This window comes from Takifugu flavidus, chromosome 19, assembly GCF_003711565.1.
Source record: "Takifugu flavidus isolate HTHZ2018 chromosome 19, ASM371156v2, whole genome shotgun sequence".
NCBI classification, from domain to species: Eukaryota; Metazoa; Chordata; class Actinopteri; order Tetraodontiformes; family Tetraodontidae; genus Takifugu; species Takifugu flavidus.
Window position 1 is genome coordinate 5009792 of NC_079538.1, and position 23928 is coordinate 5033719.

The 23928-nt window shown below is 45.7% G+C and overlaps 1 protein-coding gene and 1 long non-coding RNA gene across 2 annotated transcripts; one reads left to right on the forward strand and one right to left on the reverse strand.

Moving 5' to 3' along the window:
* The first annotated feature begins 6496 nt into the window (after positions 1-6496).
* Positions 6497-20487, forward strand: lin28b (lin-28 homolog B (C. elegans)). Its single transcript, XM_057016219.1, has 4 exons — positions 6497-6836; positions 7477-7667; positions 14403-14590; positions 15877-20487. Exons 1-4 carry the CDS (start codon positions 6827-6829, stop codon positions 16178-16180), a joined length of 693 nt encoding a protein of 230 aa, XP_056872199.1. The 5' UTR covers positions 6497-6826; the 3' UTR covers positions 16181-20487.
* Positions 9022-14177, reverse strand: LOC130515752 (uncharacterized). Its single transcript, XR_008947252.1, has 2 exons — positions 13650-14177; positions 9022-9603 (listed from the first exon to the last, which is right to left on the reverse strand). It is a non-coding gene; the product is annotated as an uncharacterized LOC130515752 (long non-coding RNA).
* Positions 20488-23928: the final 3441 nt, after the last annotated feature.

Genomic DNA, 23928 nt, shown 5'->3' on the forward strand with positions numbered 1-23928 from the left:
AGTACTACTCGGAGCAGCAGTGCCTACTGCGGTTGTCGGTTCGACTGTGTGTCCGCCAGGGGGCGCTCTGTTGGGCTATGAGTGGTCTGAGCGAGACCCTGCACACTTTATAAACACCCTTTCAAGTCCAAAGAATAAACTTCCTCTTAACATTTAAATGGTTTTAAAAATCTGCCATCAATAAGCTTTGTTAATATTATTACAGAGTGGATCATCTTAACATTTATTGTCTCATAAGGAAGCGGTAAGTTTCAGCGATAAGAGACAGAAATACCATCTAAAGTGCACATGCGTCATACTGCGCTACAGGATATGTACTCACGTTTGTTCTTTTCATTTCCTCGAACTGTAAAATTGATTAAAGGAGAAAAAGCAAAGCTATTTAGTCCTCGGTGTCTTACCTGGATAAAGTCTCTTTTTTTTTTTAAAAAAAAAAAAAAGGGAGTCGCTGTCGATACGTGAGTTAGTTTTACCACTTAAATAACAAAAAATCATTTACATTTTTAAACACCCTGTTAATGTCTATAAATTATTTACTGTGACATGTTGCCACAGAGCAGCTTATTCCATCCATGAAAAGACTAGGTTTTTTTTTTTTTTTAAAAAAAGGGACTTTGAGATAAATAGTTAATGGAGAAGACTAAATTGGTTTTAAAGGTTTGGTTTTAGGACAGTTATTTTTAATAGGTTAAGTCATCAACCTCGCCAGGGCGTGATAGCTCCAAAGAATTGGATTCATTGTTTATTTTAACTATCTAAAATACTTTTACGAAGAACCTTAGTTTGTCACTTGGATTTGCGCATGCGTGTTTCAGCGATAAACAACCCACTAGATGGCGCTCAGCAGCCGAGGGAACCACAAAAAAACATTTGAGTAAAAGGTTACTTTAAATATAGGGTTTACTTGTATATAAAACATACTTTATATATCGGTCTGTAGGAAGATAAGGTTAGACTCATTGTTGGAATAGCATATAACCCATTTTATAAACAATGAAACACACAGTAAACGTAAAGCTGCATGACGAATTAAGAAATAAAGCGCCGACCGGAAATAGGATGTCAGCTCAGCGGAAGTTCAATTTACTGGCTACTTTTGATAACTAGTCCGTAATTATTACATAATTAGATATAGCAAAACTACCATATTTAAGTACAACGGCCGTAACAATTTCAAATTTGCATTCGCAGATAATGTAAACTATTTTCTTATTTTAATGTAATTATTTCATATATATGTGTTTTCTGACCCCTATAAAGTACCGATTAAAGAAAAGAAATAAAAATTTCGATTAAGAAAAAAATCCCTGGTCTTAGTAAACCTGCAAGGATGCCAGAGGTTTAAAGATAAGAGATGAGTCTTGGGTTCTGAAAAAGGTTCTGCTTTGCTTTTTACTCTTGAAGACGTTTCGTCTTCTCTCCAGAGGGTTTCTTCAGTTCTGAACTCACTGAGAGCAGAGCTTGGAAACAGAACCCTTGTGGACCATTAGTTTTTACTTTTTACCTTGTAGTTTTTGTTGTTTACTTTCCGGTTTTATTCTTTTTGATTAGTTTAATGAGTGCGTTTCAGATAATTGAGCTGCAATGGATAAGGTTTTTTCCTCCTATAATGTAAAAATAAAACACTGTACTCAATGGTACACAATAGTGTACAGACCGCACATAGTAATAAATATCTATCTGTCAGTGGTACTAGTTCTGCCGCTGGATGCCGAACCGTGCAGGTGAAGATCCGGAGTGAACCGATGGGTGGCGCTATTAAAGCTCCGGTGAAAATCGGATGTCTGATCAGAGTTTTCAGGTTGGGCGTCGTTTTTTTTTTGTTTTGTTTTTTCCCCCCCTCGTCTCCTTTGAATATTCTATTTTGAGGAATGATATTCCCAGTTCTTCAGTGTATATGGCCACACATTAATGCGCATTAAGTAGTGTTGGCCGACATGTTCTTGGATTAATAGTCACAGTAATAGTGAACGTGAACAAGCTGGGTGGGGGATGTGAGCTATGGATCTTTATCCACGGGAGTAAGAGGTGGGGGTAGGCTGTGAGAATGATGGGGGAGGCCGTCGTTGCCACATGGTTTGAAGAGTTATCATGAAGCTCGAAGAATGCAGGTCCGAACTCAGCAGCACTACATTTTTACACTTTCTTAGCTAAAAACTGTCCTCGAAGACTAAAAATGCAGAATGGTGAGGCGCAGAAAAGGGCCCCGAAGCAGGAGTCAGTATAAAGAGCATTCTTCATCCTCTTGGACTGTTCAGCAATCTGATGGTTGACTTTAGAGACAAATCCAGTTGGCCCCGGCGCATCTTGTGTTACGGTGCCACGATAAAATATTCATTCATGGAAAGTGTCTTTGATTCCAGTCGGCCACTCGGCTTCATTCATCCGGTCGGAATCAGCCTGAGCCAGTAATTCAAACTGGAGCTTGGACAGAACTCGTCATCCCTCCTGTATCAGAGAAATCCCGGGGATTGATCCGCCTGTGCCGCCTCATTCGATTTAGAACGGAGGGGGAAACGGAGGATGTCTGCTCCCTCTCAGACAGGTGAGCCACTTTTTTTTAACTCCCGCAAAATATCTATAGAGTCACAGCTAAGAAAACATGTGCGCAGAAAGGTTTGAGTGTCTCCAGTGACCCCAGATTACTTATTTGACAAGATCGGCTTTTATCGCTCGAAATAACGCTAATATGGCGCATAATTTAGCGCAAACGCGGGCGCACTGAATGCGCGACAACAAAAAAGCAATGGCACAAACAAGACACAAAAGGAACACGGCATGAGCACCTTAAAACTCCTTAAACTGGGGCAAAACATGTTGCGGTAAAAAGAAAGAATCGTTCCGGTTGGGAACATTTTCCCACTGGTTCTTATAATATCAAAGAAAATAGTTGGTTGTTTAAAGTTTGAGCCGACGTTTAACTGACCCTTAGACTCTCCGTAAAATACAACACGTATAAATGTTTAAATCGGAAAAGTTGAGAAGCAAAATTGCCCCATTGTGCGCAGTTTTTGCGCTCCGGCTTCAGAGCCGCGTCTTCTCCACCCGCTCCCTCTGACGTCACTAGTTCATTCAGTCATTCCCACCTTGTTTACTCCCCCTTTGAGCAGGACTTTCGGCTTGGAAATCCGTTTAGACCAAACATAGTGGCGGTAAACTGAGTTTAAACCTTTTCCTTTTGTCTTTGCCGTCCTGGCACTGAAGCAGACGCGGTCTTCCTGGAGACAAGAAATCGTTTTTAAGAGTTTTCGGGTTGTTAAAAATATTCGGGGTAGAACGTCATTTTTTTGTCAGACCATCAATCACAAACACAAATTCATCTGATTTTGAATAGATAGTTCAGCGTGTTCTGTCTTTGAGATCAAGTGAGCTGCAAGTCCTGCAGGAGATTTTTGTTTCACTTGTTTTCTCCCATGTGCAGCTTTTCCATGCAGCTTTTGTCAGATTTTTCGTTATTTCAAAATATTTCTCAACGAAATCTGAGCAAAAGTTGAAGGAAGAACCTGAAAAAAAGATCAAAACACTTTGAATGATTTTTTTGCAGTACAAAAAAAATCTTAAACGAAGTGGAACTAAGATTTCTACCTGATGGGCCTGTGTTTAGAATTAAAACTGAATAATTAAGGATAATTCGCTTTTTTGCATCTGAAGCTTTCTACATGCTTGTTTCATAAAACTGAACAGCTCTGTCGAGTTGATGGCAAGTTTTACCCACATTATTCACACTTCCTACTAAAGAGTATATGAAGTGAAGTGTCTGGTGGCTGGAATGCATGAAGTGAAGCACAAAAAAATATAAGTCCTAGGAAAGAAAAGAGAGACACAAACGCAGTGAACCCTTTGAACTACATTGACAGGGTAAAGGCAAATTTCCTCTGGGAGTCGACAGGGTGAGGAGTGGGGGTTGGGTGGGGTTAGCTGGGGTGACAGAGACCAAAGTCCTGCTCTCCAACAGCTCGAGAGCTTTCCTTGTGCTCACGTGCTGACGCCACCAGAAGTCTTTGATTTTGACCAATGAATCTGATCAGATGAGCTGATTTCAACCCCGAGCGACTGCAGTTTAAGAACTGCAGCGAATTTGAAGGGTGTGATTGTATTTAAAAAAAATACATGTGTAGAAAAATATGCACACGCGATAAGGAATGATGCAGGACTTTTAGTGGGGGGGCACCATCAGCGGTTATTCTCATGATAATTTAGGTGGTTTTTATTTTTTAGTCTCTTATAAGTCCACGTTTCCCTTATGTACGAAGGGGCTGGTGAAAATAGCATGATTGGTTTATTTTGTTTTGTTTTGTACAAATGAATATGTTAATAAACCTAAAAAATAAATTCATAGACACTTATTTTTACCTGTTTTTATTATATCATAAATACATAAATTATCTACTCATAGTTCAGAGCTCATTTTGTTCCATATTAATCCAAATAACCAACCAAATATAATAATAAACATGGCTATTGTAACTTTTTGGATTTAAAGTATAATAAGACATAAAATATAAACTTAGTTTAACTTTGAATTCATTTGATACACCTTATATCGAATGAGGGATGAGATGATTTTCCTTCATAAGAAAAACAACTTTAGAACCTTGTCTAACTTTTGCGGGTTGGATTCTCACAGAAAAGAATGAAAAGGCAGCAGGTTACTGGTTTTGTTTTCATGGTCGCAGAACAAGTGATGTGGAGAAAAATGCAAACTTCCCATTTCTGTAAAAATATGCATCAAAAGTTTGGGAAGGAAAGTGACTTTGATATTTGCCAGCGTCTGAATATTTATCTGCAGATGAAGACAGGGGGCCGAAAAGAGAATTCCGTTCTGCAAACTTGAAAATAATTTTAAAAGTGCTGTTTCTACCCTAAAATTTAGTCTGTTTAAAAAAAGAGAAAAACAGAAAACGTTGGCGTGCTTAAAATGTTTTTACTCTGTGGCATCAACATCATTTTTTGGTGTCTTGATTTTACATGAAAAAAAAAAATCTTAGAGATGGATTTAAAAAATCAGATTGATTTTTATTTCCATTTAATCCTTGCTTATTCGCATTGCGCCCTAAACAAGAGACCAATCTCAGCCCTCGGTGAGCTGCTCAGTGTGTGTGTGTGTGTGTGTGTGTGTGTGTGTATTTTATGGGATGGTCAGAAAGCTCACGTCAGGACATGAGTGAGTGTATAAGATCTGACACCAACATCCAAACTAGCTGTAATTCTGTGGCCATTCTAGGTGACGCCTCTCAGCATCTTCAAAAACATGGCCCTTTTTGTGTGTGTGGGGGCTGGGACGGCGGGTTTGGGGGTAGGGGTAAGGCTCATGAATTCCAAAGGGTGGGCTCTTTAGCTCCGGTGGGTGGAGATGGGTTTGTTGTTTCATTCCTCAATGTGTTTTCCCTCTTTGCTCCTAGCTGGGAATAACCCCCTGAGAAACATCCCAATAGAGCTGGACATGTGTTTGGTTATTGATCTGCTCTGCAGCTTTGTGACCAAGTCTCTGGCAAGTGTTTATAAAATGTTGAGCAGAACTTGCACTTGATTGTGCAATTTTTTTTTATTTTTGTGAGACTATTATCTCACTTTAATAAATAAATAAATAAATAAAACAAAGCAACAAAAGAACAAAACCCCTACAAACCAAAACCTGGTTCTCATTTAGAGCAACAAACTACCGCTGCACCATTTTTATTTTATCTGATTCAGCCTCCAAAGAGCTAAAAAAGCATCCAGCTGATGGGCTTCATGCACGACCATCAGACGACCAAACGCATCATTTTTTTAGGTTTGTTTTTCTGGGTTTTGCAGCCACATTCCAAAGCTGTGAGTTCAGCTTTCCTCGGGTGCCCACGATGATGCTGGGAGGTAACTGCTCCTACGTTGGAAACATGAGCTCAAAAACAACTCGTGTGTGTAAGAAAAGTGAGGACAAGCTCACTTTCCTTATTTCATTTTCGCTACTTTCTTTTTTTTTGGGGGGGGGGGGGGGCATAAATCATAAATGTTTATTGAACTGAAACAAGGATCTGTATGTCTCCATGTTTTAGTGACGCAATAATTCCGCGTCTCATTGAGTCATATATATCTGGTCAGAGGTTCTATTTTGCGACGGTCACATGATAACAATGTGTCACAACTGTCATGCAGACGTGAATTGGGCGGACGAACACGCGCCGTAAAAAGCCCAATCCGTCTGTTTCCGTGTGTTTTGTTGTTCCCGCTGCCATGACGACACCAATTAGCCACCGAGGAACCATTAAAATTTAATCGAATCCCATCTAATCTCATCTCGGGCTGTAATGGGCCTCGTGGAGCTCCTCACCAGCTCTTTGTGATGGACTCCCCCCCCCCCCCCGAACACCTCCGCCATTAGAACCGCGACGGAACCGACGCGACGCTCGCCGCGTGTGACGGTGCGCGCGCCGCGAGAGGTCACGAGGGCGAGCGCGGGGACCTTCCGCGGAATCGCAGGGGCATAAATTAGCGGCGAGAAAGCGCGTAATTGACAAAGTCACGTGTTCTCACTACGGGAACGGGCACAGCCAGCTCGCGAGCGAATGAGAGCGAATGAGAGAGAGAGGCAGGGAAGAAGGGAGAGAGAGAGAGAGCGAGAGAGAGAGAGGGAGCAGTACAGAGGTGGCGAGAGGGAGGAAAGGACTGGAGGGAAGGCAGAGAGACATGAGAGAGAAATCAAAAGGCAGGACGCACGCCGTACCATGCGAGCGGAACTAGGCAGCGACGGGATCGAGGATGTCGGATTAATGGTGACTGGCGCAGCCCGTTTTCGCAGAGGAAGCTTCTCTATCGCAACTTGGGCGCAGAGGGTCCGCGGGGAAACATGGCCGAAGGTTATTCTGCATTTCTTTTTTTCTCTATTTTGTTTCCACGCTCTCTCCCCTCGACTGAGGAAAGAGAGGAACCGGTTTGGGAAGGAGGGCGCCGGGGAGGGGGGCAAGGTGCACCGTGGTTGTTGTTCCCGACCTTTCTTTTCTAAAAAAAAGAAGAAAACCAAAAAGAGAAGCACATGTAACGATGTGTCGCTCCCTTTTGCACCGTGGGGTGGTTTGTGTTTGTTGGACTGACTTCTCGGGGCTGGCGGGGGGGGGCAGGCTACACCTGCCCTCCAGATCCAGTAGCTTACAACTCCACGACGTGCTGTAGATGCACGATGTTGGGGGGAGGGGGGGGGGAGGGGGTGAGAGGGGTGAACCCCCCTCGCAAGTTGCGCAGGCCCGTGCACCAATCGGCCGCGTTCATCTGTCACCGTAACAAACAACTTTTTCCTTTGGGGAGGGGGGGGCTGTTTACGCCGATGCACGCCGGGTCGTCTCGCCACGCGTTCCCGTGTTGGTGAGAGGCGGGTGCAGAAAATGTGCACCGGCCCTGAACTTTACCGAGGGAAGGGGGTTCAAACAACACGCTAGCAATCCTCTTCTTCTCCCCGTGCCCCCTCCGGATCCCCGGTCTGACTCCGTGTCCCTGTTGCAGGAGGGCCGGGTAAAGGTGGCGGAGAAAACCCCGCCACGTCCGCCGAGCGGGAGGACCAACGTCGACCTCAGATCCTGTCCGGATCGGGCTTCTGCAAGTGGTTCAACGTCCGGATGGGCTTCGGATTCATTTCAATGACGAACAGCGAAGGAAGCCCCGTCGATCCACCTCTGGATGTTTTCGTCCACCAAGTAAGTTGAAGCTGGAATCGGACAAAAAGCAGATAAATAAATGTTTGCACGGGAGGAGACGCGGGGGGCTGAAATCCAAGGCCGATGTGCGACTTGGTGACTTCGCTATTCTCCAAACACTGATTACAGAGTGTCATCCGGGTGTTTTGTATCGCCTGCCTGCAGTCAGTGGGGGGAAGGAACGCCAGGTTTCCTCTGTGGGCCACATGCGTCCAGCTCACCCCCCCCTCCCTGCCTCCCTGCCTCTGCAATGCAAAGGAAGGGGAGGACATGTCGTGTGGATGTGCCACGTTCGTTTCAGCTTGGACAGCAGCTGTCATGTGAAGTGTCCCGCACCGGTCTGGGCTGGTGCCTTTGAGGAGAACGGGCTGTTGTCTGCTGTTGCTTTTGTAACATCACGCAGTTTGAAATGGCTCCGACGTGCACGTTTGAAATGGCTCCGACGTGCACGCACACCTGGGGTCTGGGGTGGCTGGCAAAGGTATTCCCACCTTCGACCTTCGCCACATTGTTTCCCACAATCATAAATAGATTTTTATTGGAATTTTATGTGAAAGACCAACAGTTTTTAAATTATGAAGAAAATCCTACACAGTTAAAAAAAAAAAGACAAACTAAAACCTACAAGGACAGAAGTCTGTGAACTTCCAAACTTAAAAATGAGGTGGTTTGTCCCAGTGTTTCACACCTAGAAACCGGAATTTGTGCCCATTTTCCTTTGCAAAGCGGCTCCAGCTCAGCCAGATTGGATGCACGGTGTTTGTGACGGCAGTCTTCGGATCTTGCCACGGGTTCTGGGTTAGATCGAGATCCTGGCTTTGGCTTGATGTTCAGGGTCATTGTCCTGTTGGAAGGTGAACCTCTGCCCCAGTCAAGTCTTTTGCAGACTCCGGTTCCTCCATCTTCCCTGTCCCTCCTGAGAGAAGCACCCCAGAGCTCAGTGCTGCCACCCCCCCGATGTGGCACCTTCTTCAACATGTTCGCTTTCCCCACATGACTCCTGGAAAACTGCAAATAGAAGTTCTTATGGTTTTACTTTATCGCTTCCTTTCTTCTTCCCGCTCTTCCGTAACGGCCAGATTTGTGGCCATGTGAGGTTTTATCAGGATGCAGAATGATGTTTTCAGGCCGTCTGACTGTTTTAGATGCAGGAAATGTTTTCCCACTGTGTCGACCTTTGAAATAGCATTATTATTCCCTGGGAGGCTATAATAGACACTTTCTATCTTGCCCTTTGAAGTGTCTGCTGTACGGAGCAGGCTGGGGGAGATTCCGGGTCAGATGTCAGGAGTAATTTAACAGTGTTGGAATCATGGACCATAGCTAAAACGGAACATTTTCAAATATGACACTATTCCATTTTTGGCAAACAGTTTGCATAATTTTTTTTAATTCTAAGGAACATTTAATAAGTTATTATATTGCAACATTTTGATTTCTATTGATTTTTTGCTTAACACTTTTGATTGCACAGTTGTGATTTTTACAACAAAAGCTAAGCCGTTAATTCCACAGAGTTTACCATCAAATGACAAATCAAATCGTCTTTATTTCTAATTATTTCTACAATCAAAATTGTCTCAAGGCCCTCCACAGAATCCCAGGGCCTGATTCAATGTTCAGCGTACTGGAATCTTTTTCCGATTATTTTCTGTGCAAAAAAAAAAAAAAAGAAAGCTGAATTTCACCTAAATAATTTGAAATGTGCATAAAGTGTGTACATCCACATCACATCTGTAATAGTCCCGCTGAACTATAATGCTCTACAGTATAGTTGTCAGTCCATCAATATTAAGGAACAAACATTTTTATGTTTTCAAAGTGTAGCCCATAAAGAGCAAAAACAGCAGCTGGCTTGGTTGAACTATTCCGTTCCTGTCTTCAGCCTGAAGCCACTTGGGCCTTTTTTCCCTTCATTTTGGTCCTTACGAACCAGCTGGAATAAAGCATAATAATAAATAAGAAACCGGTCGATGGTGAAGGAGCGCTCTCCAATCTCTGCACCCTGGAAAGGAACAACATGTTGTGTTGGTACCAGAAAGAGGAAGGAGCGATGTAGAGGAGAGCATGAGGAGGACAGGCCAGAGAGGAGGAGCGAGGAGGGCTGGGGGGGCTCTCAGTAGTCAAGGAAATCAGAAGTGAGCGACGTTAGGAGCAGGAGGGGTGTGTGTGTGTGTGTGGTGTGTGTGTGTGGGGGGGGAGGAATCAACAGGAGGGTCTCTTCCTGGGAAGCCTCTTTATTTGATCACTTCCTTCTAGAAGGTGTGTGTGTGTGTGTGTGTGTGTGTGTGTGTGTGTGTGTGTGTGTGTGTGTGTGTGTGTGTGTGTGTGTGTGTGTGTGTGTGTGTGTGTGTGTAGGCTGTTTTACGCACCATAGTACCCCTCTGCTGCTTAGTGATTTCATATTGCACTTTCATTATCTGTCTGTCAACCCATATACCTGGACTGTGTGTGTGTATGTGCACGTGCATGCGTGCACGTGCTCTTGTGTGCTGGTGCAGCTCCTGAAGGGACACTAGGGTGGTCCCTTGCTACTCTTTAAAAAGAGGAATTGCTTTAAAGACAAAAAGGCGGGGAGGTGTGTGTGTGTGTGTGTGTGGGGGGGGGGTTGCTGTTGCCGTTTGTCACTATGAAATGTTGACCAGTTCTGGAGCCCCCGTACATGCACACGTGCGGCTCCTACGTCCTGCCAGCCAGATTGTCTGTTTTAAGACTGTAATTTCTCCCCCTTCTTGGTGAGTACGAGTGTGTGCTCAAAGGAGGGTGTGTGTTTTGTGTAGTGAGGTTAAAGTGGGCCCCTAGTGAGATTAACCTCTGGTCCGTGTCACCGTTTGGCATGCAGGCCCCACCCATCTCTGCCTTCAGATAGCCAGTATCTGGCTTTGTCTCTCCTGCAACACCTCCCCACCCCCACCCCCACCCCACCCTGAACCTCCTTCACCAAGCCCACCCATTTCTTCTGCACACCAGAAAATGCGAAAAGAAGAAGAAAGCCTGGTCATGTGACTTCCTGCCGAGCTGAAAACACACAGCGGTGGTGATCAGGGAGGGGGAGGCAGCCCGGGGTTAAAGATGAGCCGCCGTGAACGTTAAAACAAAAGCCTGTGGTGTCAGATATGTTTCAGTCGGCCGGTTATTGGTCTGGTCCTCTTTTTAAAAGAGGCACAAGTGAGAAATGTTTGGGTGTTTTGCTGCTTGGAAGAGGTTTGGGTTTTTTTCTTTTTCAGCGCTCTTGAGAATTTGATATTTTATTTGTGTCATTTCTGGAATTTAAATCGATGAAGGGCTTTTAATGGCTATTTTAAATCTATTCATTCTTTTTTGAAAAAAGAATTTTCAGGAACTATTGTAAAAAAAAAAAAAAAAAAAAAACCCCCACCAAAACATTTTCTATTTAATAAATACTTAAATGGTTCTTAAAGTTGGACAGGTAAATATTTTAGAAATGGAGGAGCAAAACTTTACTGAAAGTGAACGTATACTCTTCATAGAATTTGGCAAAGTAACAGATCATTTTGATGGTTTAAATTTTGATGGTTAAATGAAGAACACCAGTCAAACGGGTTTGAATTAGCTGCAGTTCTGCTTCACACTCGGGTATTAAGAGAATCCCAGTTTCCATCTCGGATTCTATTGCAGCGCCATTGAGATAATGAAACTGGTCAGATTATTGAACTCACTGTGAAACGTCTCGGTTAGCGGGGGATTGGGCAGAGTTTGGCAGGTGCTGAGGCTTCTCTTTCACCACTGGTTTCCACCCTGTTGGGTTCTATCTGCTGATATGGACCACGAGCGTCCGTGTAGCTTAACCTCTAGCAAGCGCCGTCTCGGTCACATTCAGTGACACACAAACCCAGCTTCTTCTTTCACTACAAAAGGATGGAGCGCAGGGCTCTGTGTGGACCACCTTTGATTGAAAGCATCCCATAATTAGCTTGTGGTTGCCACAGAGCGAGGCTGGTTGAAGGACGTTGGATGTCCTCTCCCCCACCATCCCCTCGCGATAGCTTCCTGTATTGATTGTTTGTCCGGGTGATGACGTGGGAAAGGCTGATGAAAAGGTCTATTTCTACCTAGGATACATTATTGATCGCGAGCTCCTTCCTACACACACACACACACACACACACACACTCTCTCGCACAGAGCTACGAGAAGGTATTTATTACATATCGGAAGCTTGTTGGCAGATTTGAGCTGTTTTAGCGGACGTTGGTGCCAGTTAATGCAGACTTTAGCTGCAGTTGGACTTGGTGTGGTCCTTCTTAAAGCAGGCAGTAGGTGGTTCTGGGATGGTTCTACCAGTGACCCTCACATTTCTACTGGTGACCTGTGGGGCTCCTGATCAAATGGGGGTTTTGTTCCTGAGCTTCCCCCCCAGGTCCAACCACTGATCGGCAGTTGCTCCTCCATTGGAGCTGAACAGAATGCTGGAGGCATTTCCATGAACGCCCCTCCACCTCCCGATCCTCCTCCTTCATACGAACCCCCCCTTCCTTTCTCCACGCAAGGCCACTCCTCCATTTTGTTTTCGCCCTCTCGCTCGCTCGCTCTCTCACTCTCGCTCTGATGCTGCCTCCTTCCCTTTTCCCGACTCTACCCTTTCCTGACCTCGGTGTGTAAATTGAAACGGGTCAGGCAGCCGCGAAAGACCCCCCCCCCCCCCCCAAAAAAAAAAAGAAATGTGCATGCACGGGCTGTGAGGACACACTGCTTTTATTACGTAATTGTGGAGCCACTGAGATGTTGCAACCACATGTTACATGAATAAAACCCTGATGGACCAAATGATCTCTGGTTCCACATTGGTACATAGTGGGCCGTGATGGGGAGGGGGGCTGTGACTAAGGCCTCAACTTTGAACCCGAGAAACGGGCGACTCATAGATGAAGGAAGGGGAAGAACAGGAAGTGCATGTGAGTCACATGGTGGAGGGGTAGTAAATGATTATTCATCATTATTCACCGAGTCCTTCAGCTGGTTCTGATTTATTTTCTACCCATTTAGTTTTCTGTTGAACAAGACCCAAATATGACAAAGAGGGGAAAGGCCCTATTTATTTTAATTCAAAAACACTGTTGTTAAAATGTATGAAACCCTTTTTATTGTTTCTAGCTGCTTGTATGATTCTTTTTATGTTATTTATAATTGTATGTTTTATGCTTGAGCACACATGGGTTTAAAAACACCCCCTGAATATTTGGAAAATTCAAATCCATTCATTTTAGATCATCTGGCAGGTGTTAATGCTGCGCAACAATCCTTTGGCATTCTTGAAATGAATTTTCCATCGAATATCGGCTGACGCGGAAAGATTTCTGGGTTTTCGGGTGTCAGGATTTGCAGCACTGCAGCCTTTTTTACTGATCACTCTGCAACTAAAGTGGATTGAACAAGATCCGTGCATTTTGCTCTGAGGTGTTTCTCACTTCCAACAAATGGAATTTTGCAGCCTTGATCCTTGCTTTTGAAACATTTTTCATTTTTTAGCGTTGACTGTGATTGTGTGTTGTACACCAATTTAAAATAGTCTAATCTTTTCTGCGTTAAAAAAATAAAGACGGAATGTAAATGAATTGCAGTATTTATATTTTTGACATCTATTTTCTTACCTTTTTAAAAATCCATTTAAAACTACTTAATCCCCTTAGTCCACAATATTCTTTGTCATGTTTTAGTGCTGTGGTGTTTGGAGGGAGGGTTCTTTCATACATCTTTTCCTTTTAACTCTTTTACATGTCCATTTATATCCCATAATGGCTCCCCTATAGAGAACCTTCCATTTCAGTGTTGACGCTGACATTACAGCAAAGAAATGCTGCTGAGCACACTCTCCCTCCCTCCCTCCCTCCTCTTTGCCTTCACATTCGCTCCTTTCTTTTGTGTCTCCTACACGCAGGTGCAGAATTTACAGATAGCTGATGTTATTTTTAGGCTGGGATGTATAGCAGGTTGGCCGCGAGCTCGTGTGGGTGTGTTTACCTATGCTGAGGTCTGCGGGGTTCGCTGCGACTTGCATGAGGTGGGCGCCAGGTTTGCCGCTGCGCGCGGCCAACAGCTCGTGGAGCAAACGGTCGGTCGTGTATCTACCAAAATTCCAAAGAGACTGATGGCAGAGAGAGGAGACTTGCAGGGCAGGTTGGCCTCCTCTGCCTACAGAAGATATAGGAAGTGGGGACTGCGGGGCGTAGATAACGGCAGCGCAGCGAGGGCGCCCGCCAGATAAACGCTCTCTCGTGGGCAGCTTGTGGTGGCAGTTGGTCCGGGCTGCAGAAGACTCGCTCCACGGTATTTGGAGCAGCCGTTTGCGCTGCCGGATGTTGCGCGCGTGCATCACCAACACCCACAGGAATCTTATGGTTGTACTTTTGTAGAGGGGAAGAGTGTTTCGGAGCATTCTTCTTGCTCTTTAGAAAGTGCTGCAGCAGCCCTCGCATGTCAACGCTGAGCTTTGTTGGACAGAATCTCAGACGGGCGAAATTGAGTCGTTGGCTAATCATTCAATGATTCCTAATGATTCACAGGTCCTAAATAATCTCACATTTATGGATTCTATCACATGATTGCTTCTTAGTCAGCTGCATTGAAACACGGCAGATCTCATTTGACCCTGAAGCTAGCACGAACACGTACGTGGACTGATGCAGCCGGGTCCCTTTGACTGACATACGGACTTGTGCTGTAAAGTATCCGCCAGCACTCAGTGGATAATTGCCTTTTTTTGCCTCCCAACAGAGCAAACTGGTGATGGAAGGTTTCCGTAGCCTAAAGGAGGGAGAGCAGGTGGAGTTCACGTATAAGAAGTCCTCGAAGGGTCTGGAGTCCCTGCGGGTGACGGGACCTGGTGGGGGACCATGTGCAGGCAGTGACAGGAGACCTAAAGGGAAGATCCCACTCCAGAAACGCAAACCAAAGGGAGACCGGTGAGTTTAAATAAAAGGGAAAAAAATTGAGCCATTTGTCCTTCATCTGAAATGACTGTTGATTGGACGATACTGAACTTTCATGTAGTATTTTCAACATATGCTCTACGTGAGATTGATGGCTCCTTTCAGATCATAGTTGGCCTGTTGCTATGGTTATCGTGCACCATAATGAGGAATCGAATTCAGCCCTTTTCCTTCCATTGACTGCCATTTAAAAAAAAAAAAAAAATCTATATTCCAGCTTGTTAGAATCTGCTTGAACGGTCTTTATATGCACTTCAGTATAGAACCCACCGCAATTTGTGTTCAATGTAGAAAAATGCCAGAGCCCTTTTTTATTATTATTTAAATGTCTCATGGAGGGACTTAAACATATCTTGTTCCTGAAGCAGAAGAGGATGTCCTCTTTAAATTATACGCAGTAGATAATTCACCACACAGTCTGGGTACATATATAATATGGGAGGGAATGGCTGGACTGAAGGCTCGACCTACTCAACAAGGTCAGCTTCTGGCTTCTTAATGCTCCTCTCGCTCCTCCTACAGTATAATTTCATGGTTCTGAGGTGTGAAGAAAAGAGCTAATTTGATCAGGAGAAACTGTATATAGGTGTATGATTGTCTTACACAGCTGAATAATTCAGGTGATGTGAGATAAATGAGCTGGGGTCACTGTTGGGACAAGGTCTTTGTCCTCAGAGGTTGGGAGCATTGGAGACAGCGTGGCGTGCTCTCATCCGTCCTTCTCAGCTGCTCTGTGAGCTGGTCAATTCCTTCCCAGTGCTTTTCCAACCGGGCCTTTTTTATCCGTGTTTCCTGTTGAAACACTTACATTTGCAAGGGAGTCATAACAAAAGACAGGCTATAAATGCTGAACCCGTTCTCCTCATATTCACTTGTGCAGCAGAGCTGAGCTCACCAATCTGTTATTGGACCTGTAATACCTTAATGTATCTGAAAGAGTTCTTTCATTGCATACCATGAGCCATAGAAATAAATCAATTTTTAATACGTTCCAAGGACGCAGGAATCCCGTCGGTTCTATGAATTGAATTCACCGAGAGCCTGAATAGTCAGTGTGCATGAAAGCTTGATCAAAGACCGCCAATTTTGTTGTATGGACCCACATTTTAATATTTTTCATACCCTTCATGTCAAATGTAATACCCCAGGGCAGTTGGGCACGTCACAGCCCGCCCCTCTGCTTCATATCCTCTATCATACTGCCATCTAGTGGTAAGGTCGATACATGAACGTCTGTTTATTTTCCCCCACATCCGCAGTTGTTATAACTGTGGAGGGCTGGATCACCATGCCAAGGAGTGCGGACTGCCCCCCCAGCCAAAGAAATGCCACTACTGCCAGAGCATCACGCACATGGTGGCTCAGTGTCCCCACAAGGCGCTGGCGCCCGGCTCTCAGGACCAACCCCCGTCTACCTCGGCCTTCGGTCCAGGGACTGCGCCCTACCTCTACTCTCCAGAGGAGGAGGAGCACGCCGGCTCTTCTCCGCTGGAGGGGTCCTCCTCCTCCCCAGAGGAGCCCCACACACGAGGCCCCCGGACCCAGAGGTGGAGGAAATGCTGAAAACGACCCACAGGGGGCAGTCCTTTCAGCACCAACCTCTGACTCTTGTTTCTCCTGTCAATCAAGGACACCTGAAGCCCCACCCACCCACCTCATCTACCTCACACCTGGAAAAAAAAATCCTTTGGTTGTTTTCTTTCCTTCTGTAAATTTTCACGTCTCTAACGGGGGTGCAGCCACGTGCACACCCCCCTGCTAGCCTTGACCGTGCCCAGTTTCCTGTTCCAGTCACTGCTGGTTATGACGGTATGAATCTTGTTTTCATGCCTGTTTGTTTTTGATTTTTACCTCATGGAACTTTGTGACAGCTGATTTGAATGCTTTACTACTTACTCTTAATGGTTTCAAGCCGCAGATGCTCAACATGGAGGTTTTCCTCTCTCCAAAACGGTGCGAGGCATCTCCTCACGCAGTAGCTCGCCTCTACATGTACCCGCACCTCCAAGCGATAGTCCAGCTTTGCTCGCCGAGCTTTTTAGTGATTTTATTTTATTTTGTGAAAACCATCGAGCTGCTGATGAGACGGGCAGAACCGGCTGACTGTGGACCGGCGCCTGAAAGCAGCGTGTCGTTGCGTGGGCGTGCGTTTCAACGCTCGCCACTTGAATGGCCTCTTCCCCGGGTGCGAGTCAACGCTATTAACCTCCAGTTTTTGGTGTTAGATTTAGATACGACTTCCTGTAATCGTGCTAAGCCAGCCTTAGTTTCAAATTAACGGTGACAGTTGAACCTCCATTTTTGGTTGTTACATATTTAGTTGAGAAATAAGCTTAAATCATAGTTTTAAGTCATTAATATATATGTAAAGTGACAAGATTTAATTAAAATTCTATTACCTTTAATTAATGCTTATATAATAGCTTCTACACAGGGGACTGGGTATTACATGGGATTCTGCGTGGGTGTTTGCAACAACTTGTTACTCTCTCTCTATTTAGCCCCTTTTAATCCCAATCAAGCATTTTTTAAAGCTCACGTGTTTCTCCTGAGAAGTTGAACCCAATTAGCGACTCCAGCACGACGGCTGCCTTTGTGGCGTCGGACTGTGCTCTTAGTGCTGCTTATTACCTCTGAACTGGATCTCACAGAACCTCCATCCGTGCACCGGGCAGGACACGCGTGCTCCTCTTTGGGTTGGCGATGCCCCCTGTGCTGCTGCTGCCGTCACACCCATAGAGAGAGAGAGAGAATCCCAAGTGTGTTTTGGTGGCACAACAACTCTTCTCTGACCATATTGAATGTGAAAGAAAGCTCACCTGAAGTTCCCGTCGCGTGGCTTCGGAGTCGTATCTTAATGTTCTGACAAATCAATGGCGATATCACGTTATAATCTTTTTTTCTTTTTTAATTTTTAATTCTCAGCTGCTTTGGTGTATTTCTATACCAGGGTTTGGCTTCTGAAGGCCTTTAAAGTTGCTGAAGTGCTGCCTCTGTCGGAGCGGGGGGGCGCCACCGCCGCCACCGCCGCTTGTTTTTGTTTCCTTGAAATGTACAGCTTTGTGAATGTGCGCATTAAAACTCCGGATCTCCTCCACGCAGCAGGACAGCGAACGACCAAACCGCATTTTTATACGACCGGCATCTTTTATATGACCTATTTTTTTAACATTTTCCACACAATCCTCTCAGGATGATGAACTGTTCTCAGGGAATTAACCAAAAAAAAAGTGCATTTCATTCTTTTGGGAATCATCCACTGACCGACTCCACAAAACTCTGCTCAGCGACGGCGAGGGGACCCGCGGCCGCACTGATGTTAGCAACTACCTCTTGAGTTACACATTTGCATTTCTTTATATTTTTGGTGTGTTTTGTTATGAGCTCCTCTGATTGACTGTAGGTCACTGTTCTCCCGAGGTGTGAGGAATCCCCCCTCACGTTGCCACAGACCCTCCCCCACCCCCCCACCCCCGTTGCTTTTTTCTTCTACCTAGCCAAACTTTTATTTTTTGTTTTCAATTACAGCAAAAACCTACCTCGTATCTGTTCCTCCACAAACTCCGGACCTCTTCTCAGTCCCTTCTACCTCCTCCATGCAGTTGTTGGTCACGTGACGCACAAGAGTCCAGTCCTACAACCTCAAAGCTTTTTTTTTTTTTAATCTTTGATGGATTCCAGCCGGTGTGTGTGTGTGTCTTTGTGCCCTGCAGGTGGCCGGTGTGTTTACCTCAGATTGTTAGTTAAGCTACGAAGGAATGCTGGGATTGTACTTCGCACTAGTGACTCGTCTCGTCAGGTCTTCTGACCTTTGCAGGCTCATTTTCTGGACGGCCTTTGACAACCAGTTTAACTACCAGTCGTGTCCTTGTGTGTTTTGTAATCTGAAATCGGTAGATTTAACAGTCATGGTGACATTGCAGAGACATCATTGTAAAAAGAAAAGTTTATTAAGATGAATATAATCTTTTAAAAGATCAAAGAGCGGGAGATTTTAATGTGACCTTAGTTTTATGAGCAGTGGGCCTGTGTCTTTTTACAGCAGTAAATAGTGATAGTCTTGTTTTTAGTCGCTTTTCCTCCAATCACTGTAACTACTGATGGATCTCGAATGTTTCCCGTTTAGTATTCAAAGCAGCCAAGCGGATCTGGCACGCGGGGGAATAACGCCCCCCGAGTTAGAAGTGATTTGTTTTTACGTTCGCGGCTGCCTGTTGGACAACGAGCCCGTGCTAATGCTAAAGAAGCCCACGTGGCTTTGATCCATGCAATCATTAGAACTAATGCAGAGGCTCGTATTCAGGTCCAAACTGTCCTGTCTAAAAGGAAATGCAAATGAGCGCCGGCTTCTGCCGTCACTTACGCCTAAACTCCATTAGCGTCTTCACTGGGAATTAAAGCTAATGCGGGGCTTCATCCTTTCTCTCCTCCGGTGTTAACGGAGGCGAACGCTCGCCCGTTACGGGCCGTCTTAGCTCCTCATCGGAGAGCCCGGTTCACGTCTGTTTGCATTCTGTAGCTGACCTTTAACCTCTTCATACATCACAGCAGCAACGACACGAGTCAAGACTGCAAATACAATCATGGGGGGGGAGGGGGAGGGTTGGTCAGCTTGAGAGGACTCTTTGTTGTGTTACTGCAGCTAAATATTGTGTGTTGTTGCAGCACGGCGCGATCCAAGCGTTGCGTTCTCTTCGATTTAAAGGTCCAGTGTGTGTGTTTCGCACATCCAGCGTCAGGACTTCATTCACTGAGCGGTAGGAGTTCTGGACTGGCTCCAGATGTTGCTTTGTCATGTCTCTACAGTAGCCTGGAGGGGACAAACTGACTGGGTGTCAACGGGCAGCTATAATCCGCCACTTTTGTAGTGTTTCAGTAGCCGGAGCTCATTTTAAATCAGGGTACCTCCAGAACATCTGGACAGGCAGAGGTGCTCGGAGAGCTTTAACAATGTTTCAGCCACTAGAGGGCGATCCACACTGGACCTTTGGTGATGCGTTAATCTCTGTTTTAAATCGGTTCAAAAGTGAACTGGAAGACTCTGGAGACTGAACATGGGTGGCATTGTTGAATCAAATATCCATAAGTGCATTGTTTGGACCAGTAGAAACTGGTCCAGGTACCAGTTGTGATCACTTGTTACTCACTGTATGATCTTTTTTGTATAAGAAATGTTCCATTTTTAAGGGAACCCCCTCCCCATGACATCGCACAATTCCAAAAACTGACCCCCCTCGGATTCTTACATGTAAGAGTGACAATCTGAAGTGTGCACGTGGTGTCCAGAAAGGTGGACCGAACCAGCGACCGTCACACTCGGCAATAACGAGCAGACCAGGAAGTAGATCAGAGCACATCTGCCCAGATGTTGGCGCTCTCTAACCGCTGGTCCTGTTGTTGAGAAGCCAGCTGGTTTATTCACACGTGTGGCACCGGATGTTTTTAATCACAATCAAAAGAATTGGGCTTTTTATACTGGAACCGCGGTTCTCTTCTGTTCTCGGAACCGTTCCGTGTTCTTTCAGAGGCGACGACACCGGACCTCTTACGGGGGGGCGACCCCACCAAGGCACATCAGAAGTGCCGATACACCCTTTTGGCGACTATTAAAGTCACATTTCTAGTTTTGTGTTTTTCCTGTCCCCACCACAGCCTGGGGGAGTCTCCGGTGGTGTCGAGAGCCGAGCACTGATTGCTTTTTAAATGGGGAACGATGTTTTTCTTTTTCTATGTTCATATGACTCATTATTTCAGCCCCCGAGTGTACTGCCTTTTTTATTTCTGTGAATTTTGGATTGGATTTTTAAATATCAATGTTTTACTTGATTGCAAAATAAACATATTGGCATTAAAGTTTGTATAATTTCCTACTGGAGTTGCTTGTGTGTTTCCTTTATTGTTTTATTTTTTGTGGACAGTTTCAGGAGTGAATTTGAACTTTTATTGTGAGTTTCTCTCGCTGAAGAACGAGTGCTCACCTTTGTCTTTAATCATCAAAGTTCCTCAATCACGTCAGGATGAATAGAAACCACCTACCACAAACAAGGCTGGGGGGGGGGGGGGGTGATTTAAACGCATCACCTTCCTTTTTGCTCCATTTTCATGAGCCGAGTTCAGCTGAATAACGAGGGTGGGTCCAACATGACTGTCCCCATTTCCCACCACTGGGGGGCAGTGGTGGGCCGCAGTGTAAACCTTCCTCCCCCAGGCCTGAGAACCCCAGAGCCAAAACAAATTAATCGGCTCAACACATCTGACTCGTGGAAGACATCGCCCCCCCCCACACACACACACACACACTCACACCTCATCTTTTGCTCCATGGACCCTCACATTCCCTTTGTTACCCATCATCATGTTAATGGACCTACCCCCCCAATCTCCAGAGGCGTCTTCATCAAGGTCGGCGGTCCGCGTGGCGCAGTGTCATTGGAGGGATCTCAGGGAGGCCGCGATAAGAAGAACCTAATGGATGAGTAGAAATGTGTGTTTTCACCCTTTTTCCTGTCCTCCATCCCATCCCTCATTCCCAAACTGCCTGTTGACCTTTGTGGTACTGCCTCCAGGCTGTATGCTTTAACCTTTCCAGTGAGAGGGTGGGGGGGGGGGGGGTGGGGGTGTCCCTGTGCTGGGAACGCCAGATAAATCACAACAGTTTGTCTGTGGGTGCTGCAGAAGACGACAACACGAGCCGGCGCCGCTCCAACCTTTGTCCTGAAAGCCCGAACACGCACGCAGATGCGCGTTTCCGTTACAGCCACAAGTGGCGGCTGAATTATTCATCCCTCATTAAAATGCATCATGAGCAATAATAGCCGGGGGGTGCGTGTTGTAGTTCCTTCCGTATCTTTGAGTAAAATGCAGGGGTCATTAGGAGCTATTACTGGTCAATTTAGTATGATCAACCACGCTCCGGAGGAAGATGAGAAGAAGAAAAAATAATCCCGATTTCCTCTCCGTGCATTGAGAATTCATGCCGGAGGAGATCAAAGGGGACAGACAAAGAGATGAGAGAATCGACGTCTCCTCGTCTCCATTTGGCTCCCTGAGAGAGGAAGAAAATGACTTTAAAGCTGCTGAGCTGATGAAAGGGAGAAGGTGCATCGTCCATGTCTCGCTCCAGCGGTGGCGAGCTGTGTGTGTTTGGGGGGGGGGGGGGGGGTCACTCACCACCGCCCCTCCGTCCTGCAGCTGGAGTGGAACTGGAAAAGTGCATCCCAACACAAACCATGACTGGACTGGTACTAATTCAGGGCTTTGTGTCCCTCCTGGGCACCTGTACGTATAAGCGGGCATGTGTGCGAACAGGTGGGGGCAAGTCCCACAGACTTAAACACACAATCCCCCCCCCCTGCCCTCCGGTGCTACCTCTGGACCGCCAGGACCGGATCCCTAATGCGCCAGATCAGCACTTCTGCGCGGCTCAGCCGGTTACTGTAAATCTCCCTTTATTGCATTTTCCCGGGATTTCTTATTATGCACGCCGAAGCCCACAGAACGGAGTCAGAGCTCATTTCTAGAGCCGAGACGGCTACAGAAGGGGAATCATCCACCCCGGGCCGGAGTATCGGACCGAAACCCCCGCTGCCAGCACGCTTGATACGACTCACATGGTGGCAAATCATTAAATTATTTACACAGAGCGTACCAGGGATCTGTCAGCCGCTTTAGGGAGAGCGAAGAAAAACGTTGAATTATTCAGCTTTTGTCCGTGGCAACAAGTGCTGTTGCAGTCAGCAGCTTTGGTTCTGCTTTGGCACAATCGGGGAGCGTTTACGGCCGCCATTCTTGCTAGCTGCTGTATGTGGCGGGCGGCTAAATCAAACCTTAGAGACAAGCCTGTGAAAGAAAATCCTATATGGCCTCTACTGATCACACCAAGTCGAGCCTCGACATCTTTATTCTTACATATGTAATGTGGAGATGATTACTAAAGAGCCTTCGGTTAAATAAGTGCTTCGTTATGCCGACGTAGCCTCCTTCTCCACACCTTCCATCCACATATTTAGTTAATGTATCTATAATGTTGTGACCAGTTTCATTTAGATTAGTTATCTGGACAGACAATCAATCAAAGACCAGCTTCTAGTATAATCACACCATTAGAGGGGTTTGAGGGGGTCGTGATTTTAGTCAAAACCTGCAGTTCCCCCCACTGCCGCTAGATGGCAAACATAAATTAATCTACATGTTTGTGCAACAAAAACGAGCTTGGCTCCCCCTGAGCACGTTTTAAACGTTCTGATTTAAAATGACACTTCCCCACTGCTTTCAAATGCAAACACAGAAGTGGACTGTGGGTAAAAAGAAAGATGGCAGCCACCTGGAGCAGTCGGCAGAACCTGGTGGACGAGAGACCTGCAGAATCGTTTGACCTGCTGCCCACAGTGGCGGTGCACCCAGGGGGTATTTAACGGCGACCTCTGACAGACAGACGCGCCTTCAGCGTTTCATAACACGCTCGCGTTACCCCCCCCCTGTATTTAATATCTTATATCTGAATTTGCTGCCACTTGTTCAAAATTATTAAGAATCAAAAAAGGGTTATAGTACATGATCTGCAATCCTGAATTATTAAAACCACTGGGAGATGAGCAGCGGATCGCACGTCCCTTTTCACAGCTTTGCCAAGAGCTATTATCTTAGAATATCTGTGTGACAAACCAAAGTCACATTCAAAATGCAATTTTCTGTCCACACCACAATCTCAGACATTAATCGTCTGATGAAGAAGGCGTTATCCAAGGATACCTCCGCAATGACCCCTTAGGAAAAGGAGGGAGAGGATTTAATATGATGGGAATAAGTGTGACAGAATAAACGGCCCCCTCCGAATGGTCGGACGCGTATCATGACCTTGCCTGTCAATCTGGAGGGCAGTCAGGGCGGCCATTTGTGTTGTGGCGGCAGCGTCTGGCTAAGAAAATCGCTGTCTGGAGGCAATCATCATATGAGAGAGAAATAACAATAAACAATGGGAAACCAGAGCGGCGGAAGGCGTGGGAGGGCAATTTGGGCCTTTCTGCCAAGGTTCCTGTTTACAACCCCGTCATCTGGACTGGTGCGATCTCAGGGCGCCGGTGGTTCAACCTCCCCGCACGTGGACGAGCCCGTCGGAGCGAGAGGAAAGGCAAAAAAAACAAGCTCAACACGCTCGCAAACCTGATTTGATTAACAACTTAGCAATTACCTAATGCATTCTTGGGATAATGCAAATCACGTCTGTGGGTACTTAATCAATTAGAGCTCGACATCGGAGCGGGAAGACGTCAGGCTTTGCTGATGCCGTTTAAAAGGGGTTCCTGACCAAA